We start from the raw sequence: 13,416 nt of genomic DNA, 5'->3' as shown, positions 1-13,416 counted from the left end.
AAGAAACTCTGTCTCGAAAAACCAAAACAAACAAAAATAACTGAATAAACAAGCATAAAAGAATCCTGTCTAAAAATCTGAACACCACATAAACAAAATCCACTTCTTACAGGGAGAGCTGCATTTGAGGAAATTCAGTGGAAGGGCCCTTCTGCATGAAGTCCTCAGCCCACTTAGAAAAGGAAGGAAGATACTCCTCAACTTCACACTTTATTTCATCTGGACTCAGATTTAATCGATACCTGAGGGGAAAAATGGAAATTGGGTAAGAAAACATAAATACAAGAAATATAAATGAGGCCAGGTGGTAGTGGCCCACACCTCTAGTCCCAGCACTTGGGAGGCAGAAACAGGCAGATATCTGTGAGTTCAAGGCCAGCCTAGTCTATAAAGTGAGTTCCAGGACAGCCAAGGCTGTTATACAGAGAAACCCTGCCTCAAAAAGAGAGAAAGAAATATTGAAACAGGTTAATGAATGGATGTTTCCAAATGTGGTACAAACATAATAATAAATAAAGCACAGCTCAGCTTTAAAATATTCACAGGTTCAGAACATTCTCTCCATGTTTAAGTCTTTGGGGTTGAGCCCAGGTTTGTTTCCCCCCCCACCCTTAGGTGTCAGCTGTGGTGGACTTGGTAGCACACTCCTAATATCAAGTGCTATATAGCCCTGGTACATATAGTAAAATGGTGTTTACAGCAAGCTAACATGAGATAAATAGAGCAATCAGGGACGGCTCAGCTGTACAAGCCTGACAACTTAACTTCCATCTCCAGAACTCACATAAAGGTAAGAAATAAGTGACTCACAAAACTGAACTCTGACCTCTGAATGCACAGAGGCACATCTGCACACACACACACACACACACACACACACACACACAAACCTTAAAACATTTTACAAGGAAAAATAATTAAAATATATTCTTTGTTTCCCTTCAGAAAACCAGACTGGCCTGGAGCTATTAGAGTCTCTTGAATGTAGACATACAAGCATGAACTAGGTCTAGCTAAGATGGTAATTTCTTTGTTATATTTTACCCCAATTGGAAAAAAAAAAAATACAACTCAACTAAACATGACCTGACATCTAACTTCATGTTATGTGTTCCAGGTTCATCCGTGTCAGTTCTAATCTGAATGGTTGGTCCGTACTACACTTCTGAAATTAAAAAATAAAAAACTATAGAAGACGCTGTTCCTAAAACCAAGCAGTAGAGTATAAAGGTGAGTGTTTAAGAGATGGCCCAGAAGTTAAGAGCACTGGCTACTCTTTCAGAAGACCTGGTTCAATTTCCAGCACCTTTATGGCAGCTAACAAGCACCTGTATCCTGTTTTAAGCGATCTGACATCCTCCTCTGGCCTCCACCAGCACCTGTATGCAGGTGGTGCAAACATGGGCAAGCAAAACACCTATACACATAAAATTAAATTTAAATAAATAAATAAATAAATAAATAAGGTGCCCTTGTATTACCCAGACTGGCCAGAAACTCCTGGTCTCAAGTAATCCTTTACCTTTCCTCACACAAAGCTGGCAAATGGGTCTTTGTGAGTTCTGAAGCAGACTAGTCTACATAGCAAGTTCCAGGCTAGCTGGGGTAAGACCTTGTCTCAAAAAAAAGAATGTCACTAATAAAAAATCACGAAGAGCTGGGAATGTAGTTCAGTTGGTAGAGTGCTTGCCAAAAACACAGCAAGTCCTGGGTTCAATCCCCCAGCACTTCATAAAACTAGGCATGGTGACACATGACTAGGATATGACTAGGATTCCAATACTTGTTGAGAAGAATTGCAAGCTTGTGACATTTTAAATGTAACTGGCCCTCATAACTGTAGGGCCTTGCATGGACCCGAGGCACCTTGAGCTAGCCTGAAGCTGTTGGCCAGAACTCTTTGCCCCAAGGCTTTTGTTGGTACTCTTCCCATTTTGATGACACACACCTCGTGACAACACCCACCTAATAGGGAGGAGCTAAGCCTAAAAATTCCTGTAATTTTTCCACTGTGCTATAAGTCGGTATTTAAGCCCGTTCTTGCCCCTCAATAAAAGGCATTCGGCATTTGGTGTTCCGACTTTGCCATTGAATGAATGACCTGCTGTCTTGTCTTTATTTCAATCTCTAGGCCTTCGCCCGATTCGTGAAAGAGATGGTAGTGCAGGGCTACAAGTGGAGGTTCCACCGAGATCGGGAAAGAAAGGATCACCTAAGAGATCGCCCTCGAAGGCCGGCCAGCAAAAGTAAGTGAATGAGGGTGTATTGAAGGATGGGTGCCAGTAACTGTAAGGAAATATTCAGTGGGCAATTAGTGCCCTATTGAAAAGACAGGGCACCAGGATTAAAACAAGACTGCTAAAGAATTCATTCCCATAAAGTAAAAGAAATGGCATAGATGAATAGGACTTTTGAGGAAGTACAAGATTTAGAACAAAGGTTTAATAACCTAGGTAAAAGCCTTAGAAAAGGAAAGACAAGTGTTTCCAGTGATTTAGACAGTGGATCCTCAGGATAACAGGGTTAGGGAGCACAGCCCATTAAATTTTAAGGATATAAAACAGCTTAAAGAGGCTGTCACTTCTTATGGGCCTCATGCTCCTTTTACACAATTTTTGAGTCTTTCACAGCGTTAAATTGCACCCCTAGTGATTGGATGCAGCTCTGTAGAGCTGTGTTGAGTGGGGATGACTATTTGCTCTGGAGAGGCGAATTTCAAGAATTTTGCAAGAAAACCGCACAAAGTAATTCTGCTGCCGGATTTCCTGCTAGAAATTTAGATATGTTCACGAGCACTACAAGTGGAGGTCAATGTGCTACCATTGCAGCTCAAATTCTTTTTGACCCAGCAGTCTATGCTCAAAATGCTGCTACTGCTCCTAGAGCTTGGAAAGCCCTGCCTAAAAAGGCTGCAGGAGATCAACTATCTAAGGTATTGCAGGGACCGTCTGAGCCCTATTCAGAATTTGCAGACCACCTCCTACAGCTGGCAGGTCGCATTTTTGGTGATGTTGAAAATGCCATGCCCATAGTTAAAAAATTGGCATTCGAAAATGCAAACAAGTATTGTAAAGAGGCTTTACGTCCCAGTAAGGCCAAAAGTCTTAATGACTATATACACATATGTCGGGACATAGATGGTCATCACATTATGGGCCAGGTTATAGTTTCAGTCATGAAAAGAGGGGAGAAAAATGGAGGAGCCAGACCAAAGAGTTGCTTTGGATGTGGACAACCAGGACATTTCAAAAGGAACTGCTATGGCTCAAGAATGTAGTACTCAGTTTCTTAAATGATGATGAAGGACATAAGGTCTTTTTCAGCCTTTTGTGTTAAGTCATATCCCTGTTAATCTTTGGGGGCGAGATGTGCTTCAGGCCACGGGAGCAGTCCTTACTACTGAGCCTGTTAAAAATATGCTGTCTGACCAAGGTTATGTACAAGGAAAAGGGCTGGGTAAATTCCTACAAGGTGGCCCCTCAGTCTGTTGTATCTAAAAATTAATTATCAAAAGAGCCGGAGATCGCTCTGGGCTGGGAAAATTTCCTTCTATTAATTTTAAAGAGCCCTATAAGAAATATCAATAGGTGATGTTGCCTCAAGGAATGGCCAATAGTCCCACTATTTGTCAAATTTATGCATCATTGGCCACTTAGAGAGAAATTTCAATCCCTGTATATTATACATTATATGGATGATATTCTTTTAGCCCGGATTCTAAGGAAGTGAATGAGGCTTTTGGGGAATTGCAGCATAATCTTCAACTAGCTGGCTTAAAAATAGCCCCAGAAAAGGTGCAACAAAAATTTCCCTATCAATACCTGGGTCATCAATTGTTATATTCTGGTATCAGTCCTCAAAAGATTTCATATATTGGCTCCCTTAGAAACTGCTGCTTATATAGCTCCAGTCTCTTGTGTACGAGAACATTTACTAGCCATACAAAACCTACTATGGAGGCTCTCCCATCCAATTTTTGTAGGACATCTCCAAGCACATTCTGATTTGCCTGGCCCTTTAAGTGAAGGAAATGCCATTGCTGATTTTAATACTAAAACAGACAGTGCCATCATGATGATGAGAGAGTCTGGTTATAAAGCAGCTTGCAAAGCTCATACAACCTTCCACCTTAATGCAGGGTCACTTAAATTCCATTTTAAAATTACTAGAGACCAAGCTACTGATATAGTTAAGAATTGTTCCCTATGTGCAGAGTTCTTACCTGTTCTATACCTTGGAGTTAACCCTCTGGGTGTCACGCCTAATGATATCTGGCAGATGGATGTTACTCATGTTCCTTCCTTTGGTTGACTACAACTGTTCATGTATCTGTGGATACCCATTCTCATCTCATATTTGCCTCTGCTCATACTGGAAAAAGGCTTAAGGATGTTAAGAGCCATTGTTTACAAGCCTTTGCTTATATGAGAATGCCCAAACAATTAAAAACTGATAATGGCCCTGCTTATACTAGTCAGGGTTTTAACTCTTTTTGCAAAAATTTTTTTATTTCACATAAGACAGGTATCCCTTATAATCCTCAGGGTCAGGCCATGATGGAGCATGCACTTCGCACAATTAAAGCCTATCTTCATAAAACAAAAAAGGGGGAGTTTACAGGGTCTCCTCATAATCACCTTTCTCTTGTCCTTTATATTTTAAATTTTTTAACTATTGATGGTGCTGCTCGATCTGCGGCTGACAGGCATTGGCGCCCTCGGTCATCTGACTGGAAGAATGTCACTACTGGAAAATGGTGCGGCCCCAACCCAGTTCTAGTATGGGCACGAGGGTCAGTTTGTATCTTTCCACAAGATGCAGATAACCCTGTTTGGGTGCCTGAGCCGCTGATTCGCCATATGCGGAGGGATGGTGATTGTAACAGCCAGAAAGAAGGTCCGATGGGTCTTCAAGAATCTACCCATCCTGATGCCTGTGGGTCTGAGTAGCCATATGTGGCCTTTTTTCCTGACCATTAATTATAGTTTGGATCAAGAGGCTATAAATTTACAGTTTGATCCAAAGTACAAGAATTTCACCTTCATCTCAGGCACTGTATTCTGGTTCCATTCTTTTTGTTGTGACTAATGCTACTAATTTTGGAGAAAGTTTCAATTGTTCTCAGCAGGTCTGCCGACTGTAACAGCTGTCGTGGGCCACGTATCCCGGGTGTGCAGCAGAGAGGAAAGGAGATTCCAGGATCACGGCTGCCAGTGCTGCCTTCACCACTGAAGCAACAGTTTCTACCATAGCCCTCTCCCAATCTGAAAATACTGCAAGCACAGTGGATCAAGTAGCAGGTGATTTGGCTTAAGCCTTAGCTACCCAAAGAACACTTGATTATCTAGTACAAATTGGCATTTTTAAACTAAATTTACAAAGTAACCTCCTATAGGAACTCTTGAATTTTTGTGAGAAGCTCATATGGCTTCTTGCTCTGTCTTTCACACATCTGTGTTAATGCATCATTTTTCTCCAGAAATCCTGGAGTGATCAGTTTTTAAATTATACACATGCTTTAGCCATGCAGATCATTAACGTCTATGAAACCTGAGTGCCACTTGCCATTGCAGAAGGCCTTTTACTAGGACTTCAATTTGTGGGTAGAACATTGGGGTTTGTAGCCCTTGCACTTGGTGCTACTTTGCCACAGCATTAGACAGGCCCAGGCCAACTTTCTAACAAGACAGATACTGTCTTTGGCTCAAGAGAAAATGCCTCTGCCCAAGTGTGGCTGACAAACTATTCACCAGTTACAGGTAAGGCAGAGGGGGCAAATATCCAACCTAAGGCAGGAAGGTTACGGGCCTGGGTGACCTCTCCAATGACGGGTAAGGAATTATGCTGACGTCCTCTGCTACCTAAGCAGGTGTTAGTTTATATTAAAAGAAAGGGGGACCTGTAGGGCCCTGCATGGACCCCTGAGGCGCTTTGAGCTAGCCTGAAGCTGTTGGCCAGAACTCTTTGCCCCAAGGCTTTTGTTGGTACTCTTCCCGTTTTGATGACACACACCCTGTGACAACACACACCTCGTAGGGAGGAGCTAAGCCTAAAAATTCCTGTAATTTTCCACTGTGCTATAAGTCGGTATTTAAGCCCGTTCTTGCCCTTCAATAAAAGGCATTCGGCATTTGGTGTTCCGACTTTGCCATTGAATGAATGACCCGCTGTCTTGTCTTTATTTCAATCTCTAGGCCTTTGCCCGATTCGTGGAACAGAATTGGAGCGCAGGCACTGCAATAACCTTGTAGGGAGTGGCACTATTAGGAGATGTAGCTTTGTTGGAGTGGTTTTGAGTGGTGGAGTGTGGAGTGATTTTGAGAAGTGGGTCACTATGGGGGCGGGATTTGGTTTCTTACACTAAGGATACTGCCCACTGTCTCAGCCCCTTTCCTATTGCCTGCAAGATGTAGGATCTCAGTTACTACTCCACCACGTCTGCCTGCATGGCACCATGCTACCCGTCATTATAATGGACTGAACTTTTGAAACTATAAGGGAGCCACCCCAATTAAATGTTTTCCTTATAAGAGTTGCCAAGTTCAGCCAGGCTATGGTGATGCTTGCCTTTAATCCCAGCACTTGGGAGGCAGGGGCAGGTGGATCTCTGAGTTCCAGGCCAGTCTGGTCTACAGAGCGAGTTCCAGGTCAGGCTCCAAAGCTGCAGAGGAACCCTGCCTCAAAAACCATAGATAAATAAATAAATAAATAAAGGTCATGATGTCTCTTCACAGCAATAGAAACCCTACCTAAGACAACGCTAGAGACCAGCCTAAGCTAACAGCCATTGGGCCTTGTCAATCCTCCAGCTGCACATTCAGTGAGACCTGTCTCACAATAGAAAGTGGAAGCTGGATGTGGCTCGTATAACTTTAATCCCAACACTCAAGAGGCAGCATTCTTAGAGGCCAGAAGTGGGTGTTGGATCCCTGGGAGTTGTAGATAAGACAGATACAGGTGCTGGGAACCAAACTCTAACACCTGCAAAAGCAGGAAGTGCTCTTAACTGCTGAGCTTCCTAGCCCTCTTTTCCTTCACTTATTATTATTACTATTATTACTATTATTATTATTATTATTATTATTATTATTATTATTATTATTGAGACAGGGTCTCACTGTATAGCCTTGGCTGATTTAGAAGTCAGTATGTAGTCCAGGCTGGCCTCAGAATTGCAGAGATCTGCCTACCTTTGCCTCCCAAACAGGCCAATCTTTGTGTGAGAAACCACAAAAAATCTGCAAAAATATCACCCTTTTCAGACTTTTTAAGTCATTAAACTAGCAAAACTGGATGTGAATGCTCCCTTTTCCTACTTCCAAACCCAGACAGTGCTCATTATGTCCGTTTCTGAGGAAAGTTGAAGTATCTATGTAGCAGACTCCCTGCTTGAACATGTGTGGGGTATTTTAGTAATGTTACCCAAGAGTCCCTGTGGCCTAGATACACCACAGGGTACTGTGAGCAGGATGGCTGAACTTTGGCTATGCTAATTCATACCAAAGGGTCTCCTTCCAGAAACCTGAACTCTAGGCAAGAAGTTAGTTACTGGATGAGACTGCATCTGCCGTTCTTACAGTTACTTACATTTCCTTCAAATGCCTTATTTCTTCGAGAGTGTGAAAAGCAAGCTCTTGCAGCTTTTCTGGGGCAAAGCTCTCACTTATGGCTTTTTGAAACACTTCATGGAGAATTGTACCAATCAGCATTTGTCGAGTGGCTGGATCAGAGACCTATTAAAACAAGTCATTAGCACATCTCATGCTACAGCACATTAACACAATGGTTATGAAGTCAACATGAACTAAGACAAATGTTGGCTTCATAGTGATTTTCATGTTTTTCCCAGAATGGAAGTAATGATTGCGAAAGACTTATATAAAAGTTGAGATAATTCTAAATAGAAGAAAAGCAAAGGCACTTAACTTCTTGCCATCAGAATAAAATGTTTGTGGGATATGGTAGCCACAGTATTATTACCTCTACCTCCAAGCCAAGATTGACCACTGTGTGCCATGGACTATACTGCCCACAGAGCAATACTCTGCCTCAGAGGAGAGACCAGTGAATATCAGTAGGAGAGAGTTGTCAATGAGCTACCTTTGGGGCTCACAATCCCCTGTCCACCTAGTCTCAGGGGATTCAATGCCCTCTTCTAACCTCCAGAGGCACCAGGTACAAAAGCAGTGTACAGATATACATGCAGACAAAACATCCATACTTTTAGGAAAATGAATAAAGCAACAACAAAAACCTTTCCTAATATAATCTTAATTCACTATGAAAAACTCCAAGATATTTTCAAAGAGTTAATATTTTTAGAGTACTCTATTACTTAATAATCTGCCTTCTCCCAAAAAAAGGCAGCCAAGTGGTGGTTGTGCATGCCTTTAATTCCAGCACTTGGGAGGCAGAGGCAGGCAGATCTCAGTGAGTTCAAAGCCAGCCTAGTCTACAGAATGAGTTCCAGGACAGCCAGGACTGTTACACAGAGAAACCCTGTCTTGAAAATAATAAACTTTTTCTTTTTTTTTAAAGGCATGGATCATAAACTCCTGCAAGTAAAAGACATTATTCAGAGTTAGCAAGATGGTTCAGCTGGTAAAAGTGCTAACCCACAAACCTACTGACCTGAGTTCAATTCCTGACACCTACATCATAAACAGCCAGATGTGCCTTTAATCCCAGCACTTGGAAGACAGAAGCAGGCATATCTCTATGAGTTCAAGACCAGCCTGATTTTCAGAGTGAGTTCTAGGACAGACAGGGCCACACAGAGAAACTACCTCAAAAACAAACAAACAAACAAAAAACCCAAACAAACAAACAAAAAAATAGCTGGATGCAAGGAAGTGCAGGTGGTACCTGGCTCTAATCCCAATGTTTGAGAGGCAGCAGGTGTGTAGCCGCATGGGTCTGCCCACTTCCCTGAATTACTCACAGAAACATAACTTTTCCTCTTCTTCTTCTTGTTTTGCTTTTGGTTTTTTTGTTTGTTCCTTTTTTGAGACAGGATTTCTCTGTGTGTAGCCCTGGGCTGTCCTGGAACCCACTCTGTAGACCAGGCTGTCTTCAAACTCAAGAGATCCACCTGCCTTCTGAGTGCTGGGATCAAAGACGTGCACCACCACTGGCAGGCTCCTTTCTCCTTTCTACCTCTTTCTTATCATGCTTTTTGTAACACTCTGGGCTTCACCATTTTCCTAAAGTTCCCTGCCCAATCTTGTGGCTGCTTGTCTACCATGTAACTAACCTCCACACTGGCCTAACTCAAGCAGCATGGCTTTCTCTCTCCCTCCTGGGCAGCTACTGAGATTACAGCTTACCTCCTGTGAAGTTTTTCTTTCAAATCTAAAAAAATTGTCCTAGAACTTAAGAAGAAGAAAAGAGCTAGTCATGCACTTGCAGAGATAGGCACTGCTATTAAATGCTAAGTAAAATTCAATTCAAAGGACCAGATACCTGGTGTAAAGCACAACATTGCAATCACCAGTTATGTGACTCTGGGCAAACCACACAAGTGTTCGCAGCCCATTTGCCCTCTGTAAAGCAATCAGGTGAGGACTGAGTGGCTAGTGAGTGTGAGGGGCCCCTTAGGGGCTGAAGATACAGCCCAGGGGCAGAGCAAGGCCTTGGATCCCAGACTCGGCACAGCAGAGGAAAGCACTGTGTGAGGACTGAAGTCACTTACCCGGAAAGTCTCGCTCAGGACAGCTCTTCGCATACACCGAATACTACTGGCGACACTTGTGCCAGAGATCAGCATATCTGGGTACAGAATAAAATATCCAAAGTCATCATCTATTATCCAAGTCTCCGATGTGCAGTTTCCCTCTAAATGAATGATGTCCCCGGGCTCTACTGGTACCGAACACCTGAAAAAAAGGCAAGGTTGAAGCAGTAATGTATGATCCAGGTCCCCACAGTTAAACACACCCAGAAGCACTGAGTATTGTATCTGAAGAATAAATATTTCTAAACCTCTGGGTCTTAAATTTCATTTAAGTAAGGGGAGGGGCACTAAAGAGACAGCTCTATGGTTGAGAGCACTACCTGCCCTCGTAGAGGACCCGAGTTCAGTTCCCAGTGCCCACAGAAGGCTCACAACTGTCTGTAACTTTAAATACAGGGGGTCCAAAATCCTCTTCTGACTTCCACAGGCACAGGCACACAAATGGTGTTTGAACATATATACATGCAGGCAAACAGCCACAAAGTTTTTTTTTTTCATTAATTTATTATTTTATTTATTTATTTATTGTTTTGTCAAGACAGGGTTTCTCTGTATTGCTTTGGAGCCTGTCCTGGAACTAGTTCTGTAGACCAGGCTGGACTCAAACTCACAGAGATCCACCTGCCTCTGCCTCCCAAGTGCTGGGATTAAAGGTGTGCTCAGTTCATTTCTTAAAATTTTTATTATTATTTTATTTAGGCATATATGCATGTGTTCGATTGTATGTGCACAGATGTATGCAGTGCCCAAGGAGATCAGAGACCAGAAGAGAGTCTCAGATCCCTGTAGTTACAGGCACTTGTGAACTGCACTGGGAGCCAACCCCAGATTCCTACAAAGGCATCAAATGCTCTCAGCCACTGAACTATCTCTAAAATATTCCTTTTTGTCTCCCTTAAGAATTATTCTTTGACTTTTGTAACATATTTATTTTGTGTGTACGTGTTGGGTGGAGAGGATGCCAGTCCTCTTCTTCCACTATGTGGGTCTCAGGCATCAAACTTTGCCTGTGAGTTTTGGTGGCAGTCACTATTCCTCTTGAACTACCTCTACCTCCTTTTAAATAATTAACCCATACAAGACACTTGATGGGCTTTCAGATGATAGCCTAGTGTTGGACTGGAGCTCCCAGGAATCCCAGCATGTGGAGGTGAGTGGGGGGAAGCAAGTTAGACGGCAGTCTAAACTGCATGAGACCCTGTATTGGAAAGCAAGCAAAAACAAACCACCACTAGACCACACAATCACTGCTCAAAGTCAAGTGCCAGTCACCAGCCATTCCTCAGGATGCACAGCTCTTCCCGCTCCTGTTCCACCGACGCAGTGATGAACAGACGTTTTTCTTCATCTCCTCTTTCATTCTGCACAGTCTCCACAGCTAGCACCAGGTATCGGTTATCCTCTCCTTGGCTCAGGACCGTCTTAGGAAAGAAAGCTTTCACCTTCTTCTGAAGTCTAAAGCGGAAAACATAAAAACTATCCTATCAGAACAGAGCTGATTGACTGTACTATCTGGAAGCCAGCGTTCTAGTTTAAGTTTCTTTTTTTCCTAAAAACCTTAAACCAAACAAAAACACGGGGCCAGAATTCCTGTTATAAAGACTACGGCTGAAGCTTGGTTGGTAGAGTGTTTGACAAACATGTACAACCCCCCCCCCAGCAATGCATAAACTAAACAAACATCTGAGTGTGGTGGCTCATGCCTATAATCCCAGCACTTGGGAAGTCAAGACAGGAAAACCATTCCTGTCATTCTTAGATACGTAGGGAGTTTAGGCTAACCTGAACTACATGAAGCACCATTTCAAAACAAAAAGTGACTCCCCTCCTTGTAAAACATACATAAATAGCCAGGTGGTGGTGGTGGTGTATGCCTTTAATCTCAGCAGAGGCAGATGGATTTTTCCCAACTAACTGATATGCTGAGCAGGACACAGTTCAGTGGCATAGCGCCTGCTTGCCAGCCTGTGCCTCATCCCTATTACTGCTTAAAAGAGAGAGAAGGGGAGGGAGCTGGGGAGGGCAGCACAGGTTATCAAAATTCCTGCCAGGAGCTGCCAATCACACTAGTCTTTACAGCATTGAAGGGCTTAGGTCTACTGGATGCTGGTTTCCCCCAACCACTAAAGAAATCTAGTCCAACATACTACAGATGCAGGAAGAGGTAGCCTCCCTCTCCTTGTAAAGAAAGAAAACTCCCCCTCGGCTTTCCAGAGAAAGGTCTCCCAGTTCATGCCTAGGCTGGTCTCAACTGTGAATCTCAAGCACTCCAGGGCCCCATGAGTATCTGGAGTCATTAACAAGTCACCTGCTCTCTCCAGTTAAAACATCAAATGCTATCAGGCATGCTGGCACACACCTTTGATCCTAGCACTCTGTAGGCAGAGGCAAGAGGATCTCTGTGCATTCAAGGCCAGCCTGGTCTACAAAGAAAGTTCTACGTAGAGACCCTGCCTCAATAATCAGTAAGTTGAGTGAATGAATGAATGAATGAATGCCTTCCTCCTTCCCCTACCAATCCCTTCAGCTGGTACACAATCCATTCTTTGTAAATGTTTCACTCAACAGCTCCACTTAACCTCACACCAAGAGTTTCCTGAGGTAAGTGGTGACACCTACAGGATGTATTGTTCTTGCAGAGGACTTGAGTTCAATTCCCAGAACCAGCACCAGAAAGCTCACAACTGCTAGTAACTTCAGCTCCGGGAGATGCCTCTAAAATCAGACACATGCACACAAAACGTAAATTAATAATATGATTCGCATGACTAAAGGCGAATGCTGGCAAGACAGGAGTTGGCTCCCGCGGTCCCACGTGAAAGGCAAGAACTCCCATAGGTGCTCCTCCGACCTCCACACGCAAATGAAAAAATAAAATGAAATGCATCGTATTAATGGCACTGGTAAGGTATCCTATAGAAAACAGCGAGCTCAAGGTCAGCCTGGGCTACACAAGACCAGGTTCTAACTTAACAGTCGCAGAAGAGGCAAACCCTCCGGCTAAAGCCAGGGAAGGCTGCACCCGCCGCCCGCCCGCTCGCTCGCTCGCTCGCTCACTCACAGATCCTCCCGCGACGCAGCCTCCGGTCCACCACCCTCCTCCAGCAGCAGTAAGTCCAGCTCGTCCAGCGGCTCCATCCCTGCCGGGCCCCTGCCGCCCGGGACAAGCAGCTAAGTGAGGCGACCGCGGCGCCTAGAGCTCACAGCGCCAGAGACCGGCCAGTGCGCTACGCATGCGCAGGAGGAGCCCTGCGCGCCAGCGGCTCCCGCGCTCTCGGTGCCGGGAAGCACCGCGCAGGACCGGAGACGCTTTCCCGCCTTCCCTGAGTGACTGGACGCCTGAGTGAGCCAGTCTGGCTCACACGCCTCGTGTTTTATATTTGAGATAGCGTATCCCAAGCTGGCCTGGAACTCACAGCAATGCTCTGTCTCCGGCTTTCAACTGCAATGTTCACCATGCCCAGTTTACGGTTGAGCTGGTAAATGGGACTGTGACTAGGATGGCCGACCTGTTTTCTGGAACCCACATGGTGGTATGGTGCCCGGAGAACCAATCCCGGTAGGTCGTCCTCTGAGTTTCCGTATGTGCCCAAGCACGAGCCCCCCCCCCCCCACACACACACACACTCACACACACAAATCTTTTAAAAGATGCCACTTCGTAATTTCAACATTCTTCCATT

At 44.1% G+C, this 13,416-nt stretch overlaps 1 protein-coding gene across 1 annotated transcript in view; it reads right to left on the bottom strand.

Moving 5' to 3' along the window:
* Dna2 (DNA replication helicase/nuclease 2) overlaps window positions 1-12,877 on the bottom strand; it is a 30,910-nt gene extending 18,033 nt beyond the window's left edge. The window contains exons 1-5 of the mRNA XM_051186812.1: window positions 12,795-12,877; window positions 11,006-11,188; window positions 9,692-9,875; window positions 7,588-7,733; window positions 111-242 (exon numbers count right to left, since the gene is read on the bottom strand). Of these exons, the coding sequence (XP_051042769.1) occupies window positions 111-242; window positions 7,588-7,733; window positions 9,692-9,875; window positions 11,006-11,188; window positions 12,795-12,871 (722 nt within the window). The 5' untranslated portion in view covers window positions 12,872-12,877. The remainder of the gene's footprint in view (window positions 1-110; window positions 243-7,587; window positions 7,734-9,691; window positions 9,876-11,005; window positions 11,189-12,794) is intronic.
* Window positions 12,878-13,416: the final 539 nt, after the last annotated feature.

The sequence above is a fragment of the Phodopus roborovskii genome, unplaced genomic scaffold, assembly GCF_943737965.1.
Source record: "Phodopus roborovskii unplaced genomic scaffold, PHOROB, whole genome shotgun sequence".
In the NCBI taxonomy this organism is placed as follows: domain Eukaryota; kingdom Metazoa; phylum Chordata; class Mammalia; order Rodentia; family Cricetidae; genus Phodopus; species Phodopus roborovskii.
Note: the sequence above shows the minus strand (reverse complement) of the source record. Positions and strands in the feature narration are given on the sequence as shown.